The 14,880-nt window shown below is 39.3% G+C and overlaps 2 protein-coding genes across 2 annotated transcripts; both read right to left on the reverse strand.

Annotated features, from left to right (window-relative positions):
- Positions 1-324: 324 nt before the first annotated feature.
- LOC117319566 (sacsin-like) lies at positions 325-2,794 on the reverse strand. The gene is made up of 2 exons (XM_033874353.1): positions 986-2,794; positions 325-603 (listed from the first exon to the last, which is right to left on the reverse strand). The coding sequence occupies exons 1-2, from the start codon at positions 2,792-2,794 to the stop codon at positions 325-327; spliced, it is 2,088 nt and encodes a 695-aa protein (XP_033730244.1).
- Positions 2,795-2,957: 163 nt separating this feature from the next.
- Positions 2,958-14,826, reverse strand: LOC117319565 (sacsin-like). The gene is given in 7 exon segments (XM_033874352.1): positions 2,958-4,240; positions 4,446-7,633; positions 7,669-9,185; positions 9,187-9,378; positions 9,380-11,052; positions 11,536-11,868; positions 14,509-14,826. Coding segments are annotated over 7 exon segments (8,502 nt in total). The 5' UTR covers positions 14,825-14,826.
- Positions 14,827-14,880: the final 54 nt, after the last annotated feature.

Consider the following 14,880-nt stretch of genomic DNA (forward strand, 5'->3'; position numbering starts at 1 on the left):
TTCGATACACGTGACTCAGGACGGGTCAGATGACCTAAAAATCAATTGTTGACGGAGGGACGCCAGACGCCATGGTATGGCATAAGTCCACCTTGAGCCTTCAGACCTTGTGAGAAAATGAATGAAGGTTTTCTTTATAACCATTTTCCCCAAAGCATCTAGCCTACCTATTTTGTCACCATTTCATCTGATGTCGTATCCTATCTGACATCACTTTTCACTCTTTATTACTTCTACAGAAACCTTCATTAGACAACACAGACTTCACTAAAACTCAAATTGACTGACATCGATATCAAAAAGAAAATAATAGTGTACCTTGTTTTAGTTCTTCGTGTTCACTTCCTCGAGGATCCTCTTTGCTATCCTGAGAGCTGATTCTGCCTGCTGTCTGGTAAAGGACGTCGAGGGAATCCTGCCAGCAGCATGTTCATCCGGATATCGCATGAATGTGTGGTATCCAAGAAGGGCTTGTATTTCACCTACGGCACGAATAAGTGAAGCATCCTTTAACGATAATGCTATCTGACAAATGTCGTGACCTCTGGTGACATTATTGGCGTCTTTTCCATAAACCATCGACTTCAGCGACTTCTCCACTGCCTAAACACGTAAGATTAAGAAGATCGTAAGAAGGACATCAATATCAATCAAATTTTATTATTGGCTGTTTTGAAACAAATATGTAATAGACACTCCATGGCATTTTCTCAACTAAAGAAAGTGAAAGTCAACTAAAACAAATCTATGTACAAGTTAGAGTAGTCATAATCTACGTTACTTTACAAAATAACCTTTGAAATAGCTTTGCATTCATTGACCAAGATAAGTAGGTTATGAATTACAGTCGTGAAAATAATGCGTTGAAGTTAATGTTACCTGTAAGTTTCCGAGTTCTATGTGACAAGGTGTCAATGGTGTTTACCTCAAAAGTGCTGATATTATTTAAGTGTAAATATAAACGAATTAAGTAACACAGCTTTACCTGATGGCACATGTAACATATCCAATTGTATCCTTGCACCTCTTCTGCTGACTCCATGAAATGTTCTGCTGCACAAAGATCAAGTTCTGCCTGTTTGAACCACTTCCTTTGTTGCATTGGGTTAGACACGGGATCATTGTCACGATAGTGGGATCTATGATGTCCTGCACTCGGCCCCGATGATGCTTGATACCATTCTCTTTCTCTAGAACATTGCCGATAGATGTTATCATAGAAATGTTGGTTTGCGGATGGTCCAGGGTGAGAATAATTCGCGGGGTCCACGTCATCGTCAACCTTTACAGGATCACCATTAGTGAGTCTGTCCCAAACAAACTTGATATACTTGAACGTTTCTGTAGCTTGTTCTTCATTACCAATGTTCTTGTCTGGGTGCCATTGCCTTAGATATCTCTTAAAGATCAACTTTCTTTCCATCTCTGGTAAGGCCCATATAGCCAACAGCTTTCTTCTGACTTCTTTGAAAATCACTTGAAGAGGTATTGTCTTAGCTGGCTTATCGCTGGCAATTTCAACTGCATTGACAAGTTCTTTAGAGCTTGTTTTTTCGCGAAGAATTTTGTATATTTCGCAGGCATATTTGATAAGGAATCTGTCCTCCCCAACATTTACTTCGTATTTGGTCAGTTCATGTGTTAGCTCTCCCTCTATATCACAATCTATCACCTTCATAATCATTGCAAATATAAATATGTCGCTTTCTTCGGAATCTATTGATACCTCATCATGTAAGTGTAGTGCCACATATTCCCCATCGTCGAATGTAAATGTCGTGTTGTCCAACATGTGATGCCATTTCTCGTTAACATAAGTGCCACACACTGGGAGGAAAACTTGCTCATTCATCTGATAATCTTCAAAATCTTCTTCATCCAAGATTGATGAAATCATTTCTGGATGCTCCAATGTCATGAGAATTCTTAACATCAACGATCCATGATTAGAGCAACCGATGTCCGTGGATTTGTAAATCAAATTTACAAATTCTTTTTCAATCTTTGAAAGCCAATGGGTAAAATCTATTCCTTCTAGAACTTTCACATAGAATATCCACTCGAATCCCTGCTGGTTATTTTCCTTCTCGTGTATAAATCTTAAATCTTTACTATATCCTACAATTTTCCCGTTGAAAACATAGGCAACTTTCAAGTCTTTTACTTGCAGCACTTTGATTTTCTGAATTCCAGATAACACGTCGCTTTCATGTTCTTCTTTAGATCTTAGGGTCACTGTATTCTGTCTGTCATGACGTGAAATACGTAGGAGTCCCTCAACAAATTCACAACTTTGAATTAACTCTTGTAGCAGTTTTCCATAATGTCCCTGTGTAACTTCCAGGTTTGTCACATCCATCCTCCTCTCTACCATCTTAGATAATATACGCGGCCTGTACTTGACTGGTAATTTATTCATAACACTGCAGTCATAACTCAGCTCCAAAGATCGGAAGCCAATAAAATAAGGTAGTCCTGCATCCTTCCCTATCGCATCATAAAACGACTTGTTGTTTGAATAAATCATTTGTGTTGAATCAACCATTTTGTTATCTTCGGTTGGGAAATACAGGATTGGCACCTGTAAGTCTACATCAGAATCACTGTCCATTCCCTCCAATTGTAAAAAGAGTCCTTTAATAGTGTTTTTCACAGACAATCGTTCATTTGGATGAAGTTCCTCGTCCTTCACATCCTGTGTGATTTGTTCCAGCACTCTTGCATAAGTTGCACATGTCGACCTTTCCTGCGTGCCAAGCATTTTAAATAGTTCAAAGTTCCCACCAAACACCATTGGAGCTGAGTATAGGTATGGTTTGATTTCTCCACATTCTTCCAAATGGATAACAAGGCTCCCACATGTCACAAATTTGTTTTCTGATGGTAGATATACCAATGGTTTCTGAAAGAGACGCTCACGAAGGTTGTTCTGATTTGTTCTTTGCTCCCATAAAAACTTATAGATTTTCGCACATCAAACTTTCAAGATATATACCCTCCTTTCGCCAGTGATTCTTTTCACACTGTTCTTTCAGTGCATCACATATATTTTGTGTGTGCTGAATAACCTTTTCAAATGGTGGTTTTTCTGAGAACACCTTGAGTTGTCTTGCTGCTGCATCCGGGTTCTTCTTGCCATAGTGAATGAATGGGTCAGCTATGTCTGGAAGGATGTTACAGCTACTCCAGACCAAATATGTGTGCCGTTTAAGGACAGCTCCTTCAAATGACATTAATTTTCCGGATTGGAATTGTGGGTAAATGTTCTGATTTTTCCTAGATATTGTTGATGGTACAATGAACTTTATAGTCCGAATTCTTGAGAGTAAATCCATATTCTCTAACTTGTCGATACGCCAGATGCATTCAAGTAAATTGTTGCATTTGTCCGACACCTCATCCGTAATTGTATGTCTTCCTTCTGTTTCAATCTGACGAGCAAAATGGATAATCAACTCAGTAGATGCTTCCGTGACCATACCAATGAGTTCCATAAATAATCGCCATGCTGGTTCAGCATAAGGTGCCATTGGAAAGCGCAGCTGATCATTGTTCATGATCCGAAAAAGTTTAACATGCGGGCTATGCAGTTCAGATGCACGTCTGAGTCCTTCTCTTTTTGTGCAAAAAATTCTCGATTTCTGTAGGGCAGCAATCAAGTTTTTCTGTTCGGACCCGTATTGACCATCATATGTTGATAAAAGGATATTCCGGATGTATTTCAAGTGGACATGAATGCTTTCTCTGGGAAGACAATCAACATTGGCCAAGATATGACTTGTGTAAACATCGTACACACTACTTTCCGTGTAATCAAAGGCATCATACATTGGCTGCAGCGTAAGGTTTTGTTTCAAAAGCAGTGTTCGTGAAGATCGACCCCATTCTTTAATCCCATCTGGTGGTATTTGATTTGGAAGAACCAGAACATTACTCTCCAACTCAAGTGACACATGCTCCCCGTGTATTGTCAGGTGCAGCGGAAGTGACTTCAGTTTCATTATCCAATTCTCAAGCTTCCGTACCTCCTTGATATTGTTCACAAAATATTCCAAAATAACGTCAGCAGTCTTGTTTGAAATATTTTGAAATCCTGTTTCAGTGCAGTGTCGGAATAAACAGTTCAAAACCATAGCCGGTTTTTTGTCATGCGGTAACAGCGCTGAGAGAAATGAGTTATCCAATATATCTGTATCAAGGAGGGGAAGTCCAAGCTTCCTCAAAGCTTCTTCTAAATCGCCTGTAAATGATTTCAAAATCAGGACTTCCTCAAACTTTGATAATGATGACAACACTGACCTCGTTGTCCTCAAAGTTACCTACTTTTTCTGAGATTGTACATGGTAACAGGTTCCACGGAGCAACAATCCTCCAATCGTTGGGAAATATACGAACGGCTCCACTTGCATCAGGGTGAAATCCATTTGCTTCCTGCTTGTCCTTACCTTTCTCTTCCTGTTCTACCAAAAACTCCCATACCTTGCAGATCCATGATGAATTGGGAATGTGTTCATTCTTGGGATACCAGTCCACCATTTTCCCGGGATTCCTAAACTTTTCAGGACTCAAGTTTTCTGACAAGTACACGGCAAAAGAATGGATATCAAAAAGTTTGAATATTGTTCCTTGTAATTCGTCTTCATCAAGAAGACAAACTAATGAATGATGAAGAAACCGATTTGCGGAGTTGGGTAACATAGAAAACTGCTCACTGCAGAATATATCACTGTCCTCCTTGAACACTCGTAGTTTCCCATCCTGAGTCAAACACAAGGGCACGCCAATAATCCCCGAGGTGAACTCGTCACTGCGTTTGCAGTATTCTAGTAATCTAAGCACATTTCCCACATTTTGAAGACTGGTATCTGACAAGTCTGTGCCATCTTCCCGAATCACAATGTTACATTTGTGTTCGATATCTGTCCTGCTGAAGGATTTCAAAAATTCCAAAATTATTGTCGGGGATATTTCTGAAACGGGTACTCCGGCATCTTTCATACTGTGTAGAATTTTGACTGGTGAATCGAGAAGCCTCAGACCAATATCTTGCATAATCTGCTTCATTTGCTTTCTCTTCTTCCAGTTATCCAAATGCATCACTTTTGCGTCGGCTAGGGTGTTAAATAGAGCAGGAAAGGGTTCTTCATACTGCTGTAGAGGCACAAACAATGGTTGTTGTTCACTGACACTGCTTCCATGTGCACGATTTAAGTAGAACAATTCATGACGGCCATCATATATCTTATTCAAAATTTCTTTCGCTAGCAAGTTCCAGTTTTCATCGCTTGCATCCTTTAAAATAGGAAATAAATCATCAAGCTGTTTGGTCTTTCTGACAAGACCGGGTTCTCTATCATCCGTCAGAAGCATTTGTTTCACTATCTCCATACCTCTGAGATAGGCAATAGGTATGACCCGAACCAAAAGAAGTTTATTCCAGTCCCATCTAAACGTTTTCCTCTCCTCATTCCATACATTACTTCTAGTGTCTCCACCTAAAACAAAATGTCCATTCACATGGACAGGAAGACCAGTTGTTAATGGCAGCGGTAGAAAACAGAATGCTCTGTGTTTTTGCTTTGCCACGCATCTTCCATAATTTTTATGCGATGATAAAAGAATAGCTACACCACCTATCGGTAAAAGTCGCAGTTCTCCTCTTTTGCATGCTTCTGTTACTTGAGTGGGGATGTCACCATCTCCGAAACCAATCTGTTGCACAATCAGCCAAGTGTTTTTAACACCATTACTGTCTTCCACGGTGACGTTGTAAGACACGCTCTCATTTTGTACAGTTGATAAATCTTTTTTGTCTCTTATTTTACTGTTAATATCCCGTACATAGTTTCCGAAAGCTTTTCGTTTTTCCTCGTCCCCTCTAGAGATGATAGCTTGAACTTTATACTGAGTCTTTCTTTGACCAGAAGAAATGTCTGACAAGGAAATTGTCTTTACTGATCTCACAAAAAGCAATGTTTGTAAAAGTTCCCTCTCAAATGTTTTGAACAAATCCTCGAGTTTTTCTGAAGACATTGGACCTGCTAAATGATGTATTGTTTTGTCTTCCAACCGCAGTGGAAATCTGAAAACTGTTCCTCTGTCCGATAAAAGCTTATCTGCATGGTAGCATTTGAAAACATCTGGATATAGCTTTCTGTGTTCAGATAAATTCACAAACTGTATTCCTGGTCGCTGTTCTGTGGCATTTGATAAAAACTGGCAGCATGGGTCCATGACGCACATTGTTTCACCTCCCTTAACATCAGGGCCTTTTGTTAGGAAGGAAGGCGCGTCTGTAAGATGGTATACAGCATTGAAACCAACACCATATTGTCCAGTTTTTGTTGGATCTTCCCCTTTGCTGCCTATCCCTAGGTCCTGGATTCCTTGAATATCCTCGGAACTGAACGTGCTGTCATTGAATACAAGAAGAGCAGGGCCTTGTAGTGGTTTCCATTTATCATTAAACACCATTTCGGAAGAGTAGGTGTTTGAATCTATGATAAATTGAAGCTCTGTTGCTTGTGCATCATCAGCATTCTGGAGCAGTTCTTTCATGATACCCTCGTCACAAGGATATTCTTGCAAGATGTTTTTTATCCTCGTAGTAATCTCTTCTTTTTGTCCAAAAGGTATGGTCCAAGTATTATCTGAGAAGTGTTGTTTTATTTTGGCCTTAACACCGAGTGTCCGGGCGAAATCTGGTCCAATTTTTCCATTGACAAATTTCATTGTTTCAGTTGTTCCTATCTTCTCATTGTCATTCAGACAGAGATCAGCAGTAGGTAACAGAAAACCGTTTATATCTGGAATGCACAAATGTGCTGAAACCTCATGGTAATCAATTTTCTGACGCTCCATACAATTTACCAAGACTTTGATGAGTTTTATGTAAAGCTCCAATTCCTCCTCTGTTAGCTGCCTATTTCCTATCACATCTTGCTTTTCCAACATCACATTTGAAATGTCATGAGCAGTGAACTGGTCTTTTACTCCAAGCGTACGTACCAGACTTTTACATCTAGTTCCAAGATGATGGTTCTGCAATCCAAAAAGATGAGGTTCACAATCCATTGTTATACGGAGGGCCGTTTGTTTTGGCTTCACAAAAACATTGTGGCAAAAAAAGACGGCATGTTCTTTCAAATCTTCTATGCATTTGCTTTCGTCTTCTGAAACAGTTTCGTTTACTATTCTTTCATTCAGAAAACTGTAAACTGTGTTGCAAATTGTATTGAGTAAGTGTTTTGATTCTTCTGGTATCTCTATATGGTTTTTGCTTTCACAAAGCTGAACCAAATGTTGGCAAACGACTTTGACCGGAATGTCATCATATTTTTTTCCGATGACGCCCAAATGATCTACCGTTGTGTAGCCGGACATGTCCATGACAAACTCTTGTGAGCCAACGAGATGTTGAGTTGAGGTCAGATAAACATTCTTTGGCTTTGCAAACTGTACATTTTCTTTTGTTACATGGTTGCATTCAAAGAAGTTCTCATTTTCTATCATTTTTAAATCGTTCTCCATATATAAGCAATCTGCTTTCCAAGGAAATGTCCAGTCCTTGGGTTTCTTCAGGATTGGTAGGAATGGTAGGTCTTTAAGTTGTTCAATAAGCGGTGAATCATACCTACAGTTTTCTTCAATATACTCTGTAATTCTGACGGACCTTTCCACAGCACACCTACCACATCTTGTGAAAGTCCCTGTATACTCTCTATTCTGTCTACGATCAGATCGTTTGGTAACCTATCCACTATCATTCCAACAGTTAACAGCTGTTCCTTTCTCTCCTTGATCCCAGCTTCTATCATATCCTTGTGAACAAAACGTCCTTCGTTCGTTGTAAACAAATTCTTCAGTTTACTATCAGGATGCACCAGATTTTGAGGACATTTCAATTCTCCTGTCGGTTCTATAGGAATGCATTTTGAATTTTGAAGCAAATCCTTAGTCTTAGCACTGATGCTATCTACGGCAAACATAACAAGCATATTCCTTTCTCTTGGTTCCCAATAATCTGACAGAATTTCTGGGAAAAGCACCTCTATGAAGAATTCCTCTGCAGAACATATTTTTGTCTGGATGGTACTTTCAAGGCCAGCGTTGCTAAAGGCGTTGTTGAGATCCTGTCGCATTCTGATGACCTTTTGCCCATCAGGTTTGTTAGTTTCCAAGAAATGAATCGCAGCTTTGAAGACAATATCTTCATTTGATTTGAAAAGTTTTGAATAGATAAACTTGCATTCTTGAAATTCAGCCCATACTTCATGTCTCTTGAACACTTTAGGGTTCTCATTCACAAGTTTTATCAGAAATGCCTTCTGCATGCTCTGTAGTTCAACGGAACTTTTCGGATATATCGGCCAACAGTTCATATATTCTTCGTCGTTGATACCGTTGTAGTTGTGCAGTTTTTCAAGGAGAGAAACATATGCATTGGGAACCGCATCGGTCATTAGTGCTTGATTCCATCGAGGTTTGAACAATTCTATTTTATCATCCTCTGTTCCCCACATTATCGAGCGTCTATCTGGTGCTACAGCGAAAGTAGCGTTGATATGAACCGGAAGTTCTGTTGCAATGGGAAGTGGTAAGAAGGAGAAATAATGTCCCGTCCGGTAAAATCCGAATGGCATCTTATCCAACGACAGTATCTGAACATCGTGTTCATTCACCTGAACTGGAACAGCGATGCCGGCCAGCGGTAGCACGCCATTTGTCTGCTTGGAAATGTCAAGACATTTCGAAGTACCTGTTGCGTAGGAGATAATCCATCGAGTAGATGTTTGTGCATCTTGCACTTTAGAAGACATGTTAAGCATTGTAGCTTCTTCCGTCTGTATGTTAATATCAGTAAGTATAATTTTCTCTGTTGATACAATATCCACATCGTTCTGTCGAACAGGTAAATACAATGCTGATATCTCTTTTAGAATGTTAAATGTATCTGAAGTCTGCATGTTCCGAGTATTTGAACTCACCATATCTTTCGTAGCTTTATAGATAAGAGTTTTCTGACTCGGATCTGTGGCATTTGCTGCCAAGTGATACACTTCTATTTCTGTTACATTTTGAGTGAATAGTAGCATGTTTCCACCATTTTCCATCAGCATGTAAAGAAGTTCCTTCATATCTGACTGTGAGTAAGCTGTATCCTTTATTTCGCTTTTCCCTGCCTGCTTCCTTTGTCCTCAAGGGAAGCCGAAACAGTGTTCCCTCATATACCATTGAGTCTTTTCCCATATCACAGCCGAATACTCCATTGAACGGTTGGAATTGATTTTTCATTCTTCTAACAAGCTTCTGATTCTGCATACTTTTGAGGTTGATTTTAATCCCTGGTTCCTTCCCTTTAATAGCACTGCCTAAATATCTTGTAGTGGGGATCAAAAATGACGATGTCACTGCCTGTTATGAAGCTTGGGACATCAGTCAAGTTATACACGGAACAAAACCCTAATCCAAATTTCCCGACTTTAGTGTCGTCCTCTTGTTTGGTTGCTCCTCCTAGTTTGGTGATGTTTCGCAAGTCCGCTTTAGTGAATTGTGCATCATTATAAGTCCATAACGCAGGACCTTGAAACCCAGCCATGTTCTGGTCTATAAGTCGTGTTCTTGAATCCATGTTCTCACGCTCGTCATACAGGAAACATACTTTTGTGGCAGCGGCATCATCAGCATTTTGAATAAGCTCCTTCGGTACTGACAGGCCATCCGTGTAGCCATCTAGTAAGCCTCTGATTCTCCCTGTTAGGTCTTCATGTTGACCACAAGGTTCTATAGCTTCTGTGTCGATCAAAAGGCCCTCTGTCAGTGAACGAACACCAAGGACCTGGGCAGTGTGTGACGGGATATTAGCATGTACATAGTGAATGGTTTCTTCATCATCCTCTGCCATTGTTTTCAGCCATTCTTCATTACTGTATCTACACTCAGACGCGGGCATCAGTTGCAGACTTGAATCAGACCCTGTGTGGACTGGAAACAGGATATCTAGATGTGCAACACACTCGGGATCTCGTTTGTATAATGTCAGTATTTGAACAGTTATGTTCAAGTCCTTTTCCGTATCATTCCTAGAACCACGTACTTGGCTATCATGCTTAGCTTTGATTTTCTTCTGAACAATATCAAGAACTTCTACAGTTTGTTTCCCATGACAACCGATCGCTTCAAAAAAGTCTTTGATGCATAGAAATTCTGAAGGTAGACAGTACATATAAGGTTCTAGCGGGATGTCTTCTTGGCTGCGAGTAGTGTAAACATCGTTTACTTCAACAAACGATTCACCTGTAAAAACCAAAGATTCGGTCGAAAGGAATTCCCTTATCTCCCGCCTTGTACATGTGCTCGTCTGTTTTGATAGGAAGTTGTATACCTCATTGATACACGGTAACAAGTCAGGTTTGTTCCTTACTGTATAGCTTTGCTTGATTTGTAACAGATGTTTAAGCACATCCGAAACATCTGGTTCATCTAACGAAAAAGTTATCCTCAAATAGTCATACGATTCTTTGGAAATGAGTGGGATGGCAGACCCAACGATTCGCTGATTCTGTGTGGTTGCTAGCAGACATTCTTCCGGTGCACAGAGTTGGTGTTTACTTGGACACCAGGGCAGGACAGTGGGATAGCTACTAGTCGGTCTGTGCATTGGTACAAGGAACTTTTTGTCCCTAAGAGGGTACCCATTCAGTATATTTGGCTGTTGTTTCAGGAAATAGTTCACCGCGTTTGCTTGGTCCAAAACTGATGTTTGTCCTTCTCTTACTTTTCTGTCCAGTTTAATGACACAGCTGTTGATCAGATCGCTGGATGGGGTGGATGTTTTCAAACCTAACATACGTAATCCAACCAGAATTTCTGGTGATGAGAATGGTTCTGCTGGAAACATGGAGTCATCGTCTACCAATTCCTTCAGATGCTTTATAGTAGGATCGTAAAGTTCTGATGGTTTTCTTAAATCTCCCCAACAAGTAGGTACGAATCCAGCTTTTCTTGCCGAATTCATCAATATTGAATTTCTTTTCAAACTGATGAATTTTTCTGACAAAATGTATCATCAGCTTCTTCTTGTCAGAGTCAGAGTACGAAAACCATTTTGTAGACAATATTTCTTCAATAGCATCTTCCTCTGTTAGCTGTGTGACGCCTAGCTTCTGTGCTAACTTGCACTGGCTGTCATTTGCCGAAGAGAGAAGACGACGAGGATACTTTACAGGAAAGTTCTCTCTGACCTGAGGGACTAACATATCTACTTCTCTTACACAGGTGAAGGTACCGGTTTGAAATTCTTCAAAAATCTGCATCGTTTCCAGTGATTTCCTTCCAACATCTCTGATCTCAAAATTCTCGAAATAATTCAGCCAAGTAATTCTTTCAGATTCCCCAGCATTAGGCATTAAAATTCTGTAGGTAATCCTCTGTCATTAGCATTAAGTCGATCGAGCAAGCGCAGTAAGCTGTTGTTTGTAGGATTGTGTATATACTTGTCGATATCTGGATGTTTTTCCACAAAAGACGGCAGACCAGGTAAGACTGTGACAGAAAACCGATCCATAGATCTGCACAGATCTTCTGGAAGGCTGTAGGAATTATTTGATTTCACAATCAATAATTTCGATAGTCTATGAAGATGATAGTACTTGCCGTTTTTTTCTGGCACCAGGTGTAGGTTCTCGAAGTCAATCAAAGACCGTTCAGCCAGCATGGACCAGACTTTCTCCAGCCAGTCTTTAGGAAGTGAAGACATCTCGGTATCCCAAACTTTGGTTTGAAAACTGTCTGTGAGATTACGGTCCATACACTGCTGGAGTAGCGTAACAAATCCATAGATGTCCAAATCCTTTACTTGGAATGTACCTGTAAGTGTAATAAAAAGATTTTATAATAATTCGATCATTACCGAATTAAAAAACAACAACAAATATTTAAAATAATATCTAGTATGATATCAAAATAACCACATGATACAATGTAATTACATCGATGTCATTTATTACCAAGTGAAATTCGCAACAGAACCTTTCTTTATTAAAACCATATCGATAGCTTATTGTTCCTTAGTTACACTATATATAACAAAATACATATGTACAAGTTGAAAAAATACATGTACAATTATATTCTACCGAAAAAAAATCATATTCTAAAAGAGGCAGGATCGGAATATATCGTTCATCTGGCAATTATCTGCTCTTTGGTTGTTCTACTGACCTTATATTGCTATCGTACAACGTTTTTGTTTCTTGCAACTTTCAAAATGGTCTAATACTGCATAGTTGGAAATATTCGCTTGATATGTCATTTCGCTATGATTTAGGTCAGTAAATATCACGCGAAAATTAATACCTAGCGAAAATTAATCATACAAGCAAATACAGCGGAATGTTAAAAATGCGTGGTTGTGCGATCAAGGTCCAACTGGGACAACCTTGCCATATTAGCCCCGAAATTTTTAACATGGTACTATACAGTAATGTGTTGGCCTCATCCTCCTCAGAACCTGTGTTATTGATTTTAGGACTTTGGATGTAGGTCAAGGTCATTTCTTTTTGCGTGTTTCATTGGTCTTTATCCTCAGAACCTACATGTCCAATGTCTTGATTCTAGGACTTTAATTATTGTCTAGATCATTTCTCTTCGCAAATCTATTGTAGTCCTCTGACCGAATACAAGAGAAATCTAAAGGGTAATCGTTTACATGAACCAATTCTTTCATAAACAAGTTAACATTTGTAACCTACAAAATTAGATGTCATTTTTCTAAGCCTTTCACTAATGGCTTCTATAAATATATATTCATGTATATTCATGCGACCGTGAATATTGCTTAAGGTGGATGATTCTAATTGATAAAATTGTAATGCCATATCCCAGGAAATTGCAAGCTGATTATAGCCGTAGCATTTCGACAAATGAGAAGAAATTGCTTTTTCATGAACTTGTCTCTGCTTCAGGCCAGTGAATGAGAAGGATTTAACGGTCATCTGTGGTAATCATGTTTACATGACATTTTGTTGTAGTATTTCTAATACTATTCCTTTTCTTTTTACAGTATATCACTATACTAAATGGTATTGCCTCCCCTCAGAAGAGTATTAGATTCTAACACATCTCGGTCTACAGAAGAGGAAATCATTGTTGAAATTCCGCCAATTTGTCTGCGGGGGCCAATATGTGCAAACCATCAAACTACCATCAAACTATCAATGCAAATTAGAAAATGCTCAATAATGTGATTTTGCTATACACCCCAGGGGTAAACATGGGGCCCCAGTGTCATTAATTTCACAATTTTGGTAAACAATCTTAAGACCCTTACATATAAAGAGAACATTTGATTCTACCATAACTAAATATTGAGAAAAGATTTTTTGAAATTTCAATATATTTCACCATTTTTAGCCCCTTCTGGTCCATGGGGTTAACTGGGGCCAACATGTACATACAATGAAACTACCATCCCATACTGATAATTCTAACCAAGTTTTAATTATTTCCAATACAAATTAGACAAATGGTGCTTAAAAATGTGACTTCCCCTATGCTTACAATAAAGCAAAGTTTACCCCTCCCTAGAGGGAACACGAGACCTCAGGGTTATGAATTTCCAAAATGGTACAACACTGAAAACCCTTCCATCTATGAAGAGTGTTTTATTCTACCATATCTGGATATTAAGAATATATTTTTTTTGAATTTCAGTAAATTTAACTGATTTTTGCCCCGCCCCTTATGCCCCTGGGATCGGTTCGCGCCTACATGTGCATGCAATACAAATTAGAAAAACGGTGCTTAAAGATAAACTATAGTAAAGTTACACCCAAACCTGCACTATTGTCTTGTATGTCCTGAACCTGCTGCATGATTACTTCAACTGTCCTATACCTATTGTTTGATGACCTCACCGGTCCTGTACTTGTTGCATGATGACCTCACATGTCCTTTACCTGTTGCATAATGGCCTCATCTGTCCTATTTCTTTTGTATGATGACCTCACCTGTCCTATATCTGTTGTATGATGACCTCACCTGTCATGTACATGTTATATGCTGACCTCACCTGACTATACCTGTTGTATGATGACCTCACCTGTCCTATACATGTTGTATGATGACCTCACCTGTCCTATACCTGTTGCATGGTGACCTCACATGTCCTATACCTGTTGCATGATGGCCTCATCTGTCCTATTTCTGTTGTATGGTGACCTCAGTTCTCTTACACCTGTTATTTGATGACCTCACCTGTCCTTCATCTGTTGTATAACCTCACTTGTCCTGTACCTGTTATATGATGACCTCACTTGTCCTATACCTGTTAAAGGATGACCACATCTGTCCTGTATTTGTTGTATGATAACTCACCTATCCTGTACCTTTTGTATGATGACCTCAACTGTCCTACACCAGTTGGACTTTGTTATTGTCGTATTAGGATTTACTAAAGTAATTGTTTGGTTTGTACATACATGTATTTACTCATATTTAGAATCTTACCGTTGTCTTTGATCTGTTGCAGGTGTTTTTCAATTTCCTCAGAAAGGTGCAACTTTACAATATTTTCTTCACACCCAGGGATCAGCTTCGCTGTTTTTTCACTACACATATAAACGCAGCCAACTGTCTCAAATCTCACAAAACTGCCGTTTTCCAGTGGCATTAGTTTTAAACCTTTTAGGGATTCATATTGTTGTTCTGACAGCAAATATTGTAGCAGATGGAGCTTCTGAGCTGTGCTGCAGTATTCATACGAGCTGTTCCGCCTGAGAAGGTTGGCTAGGAAGGCTGGAGTCAACATGGTCATACTGGTCATCTTCTCCAACAAGCGCCGTGATGTGAGGAGGAATAATCGTAAGGTTTTGTTTATAC

Source organism: Pecten maximus, unplaced genomic scaffold (genome assembly GCF_902652985.1).
Source record: "Pecten maximus unplaced genomic scaffold, xPecMax1.1, whole genome shotgun sequence".
In the NCBI taxonomy this organism is placed as follows: Eukaryota; Metazoa; Mollusca; class Bivalvia; order Pectinida; family Pectinidae; genus Pecten; species Pecten maximus.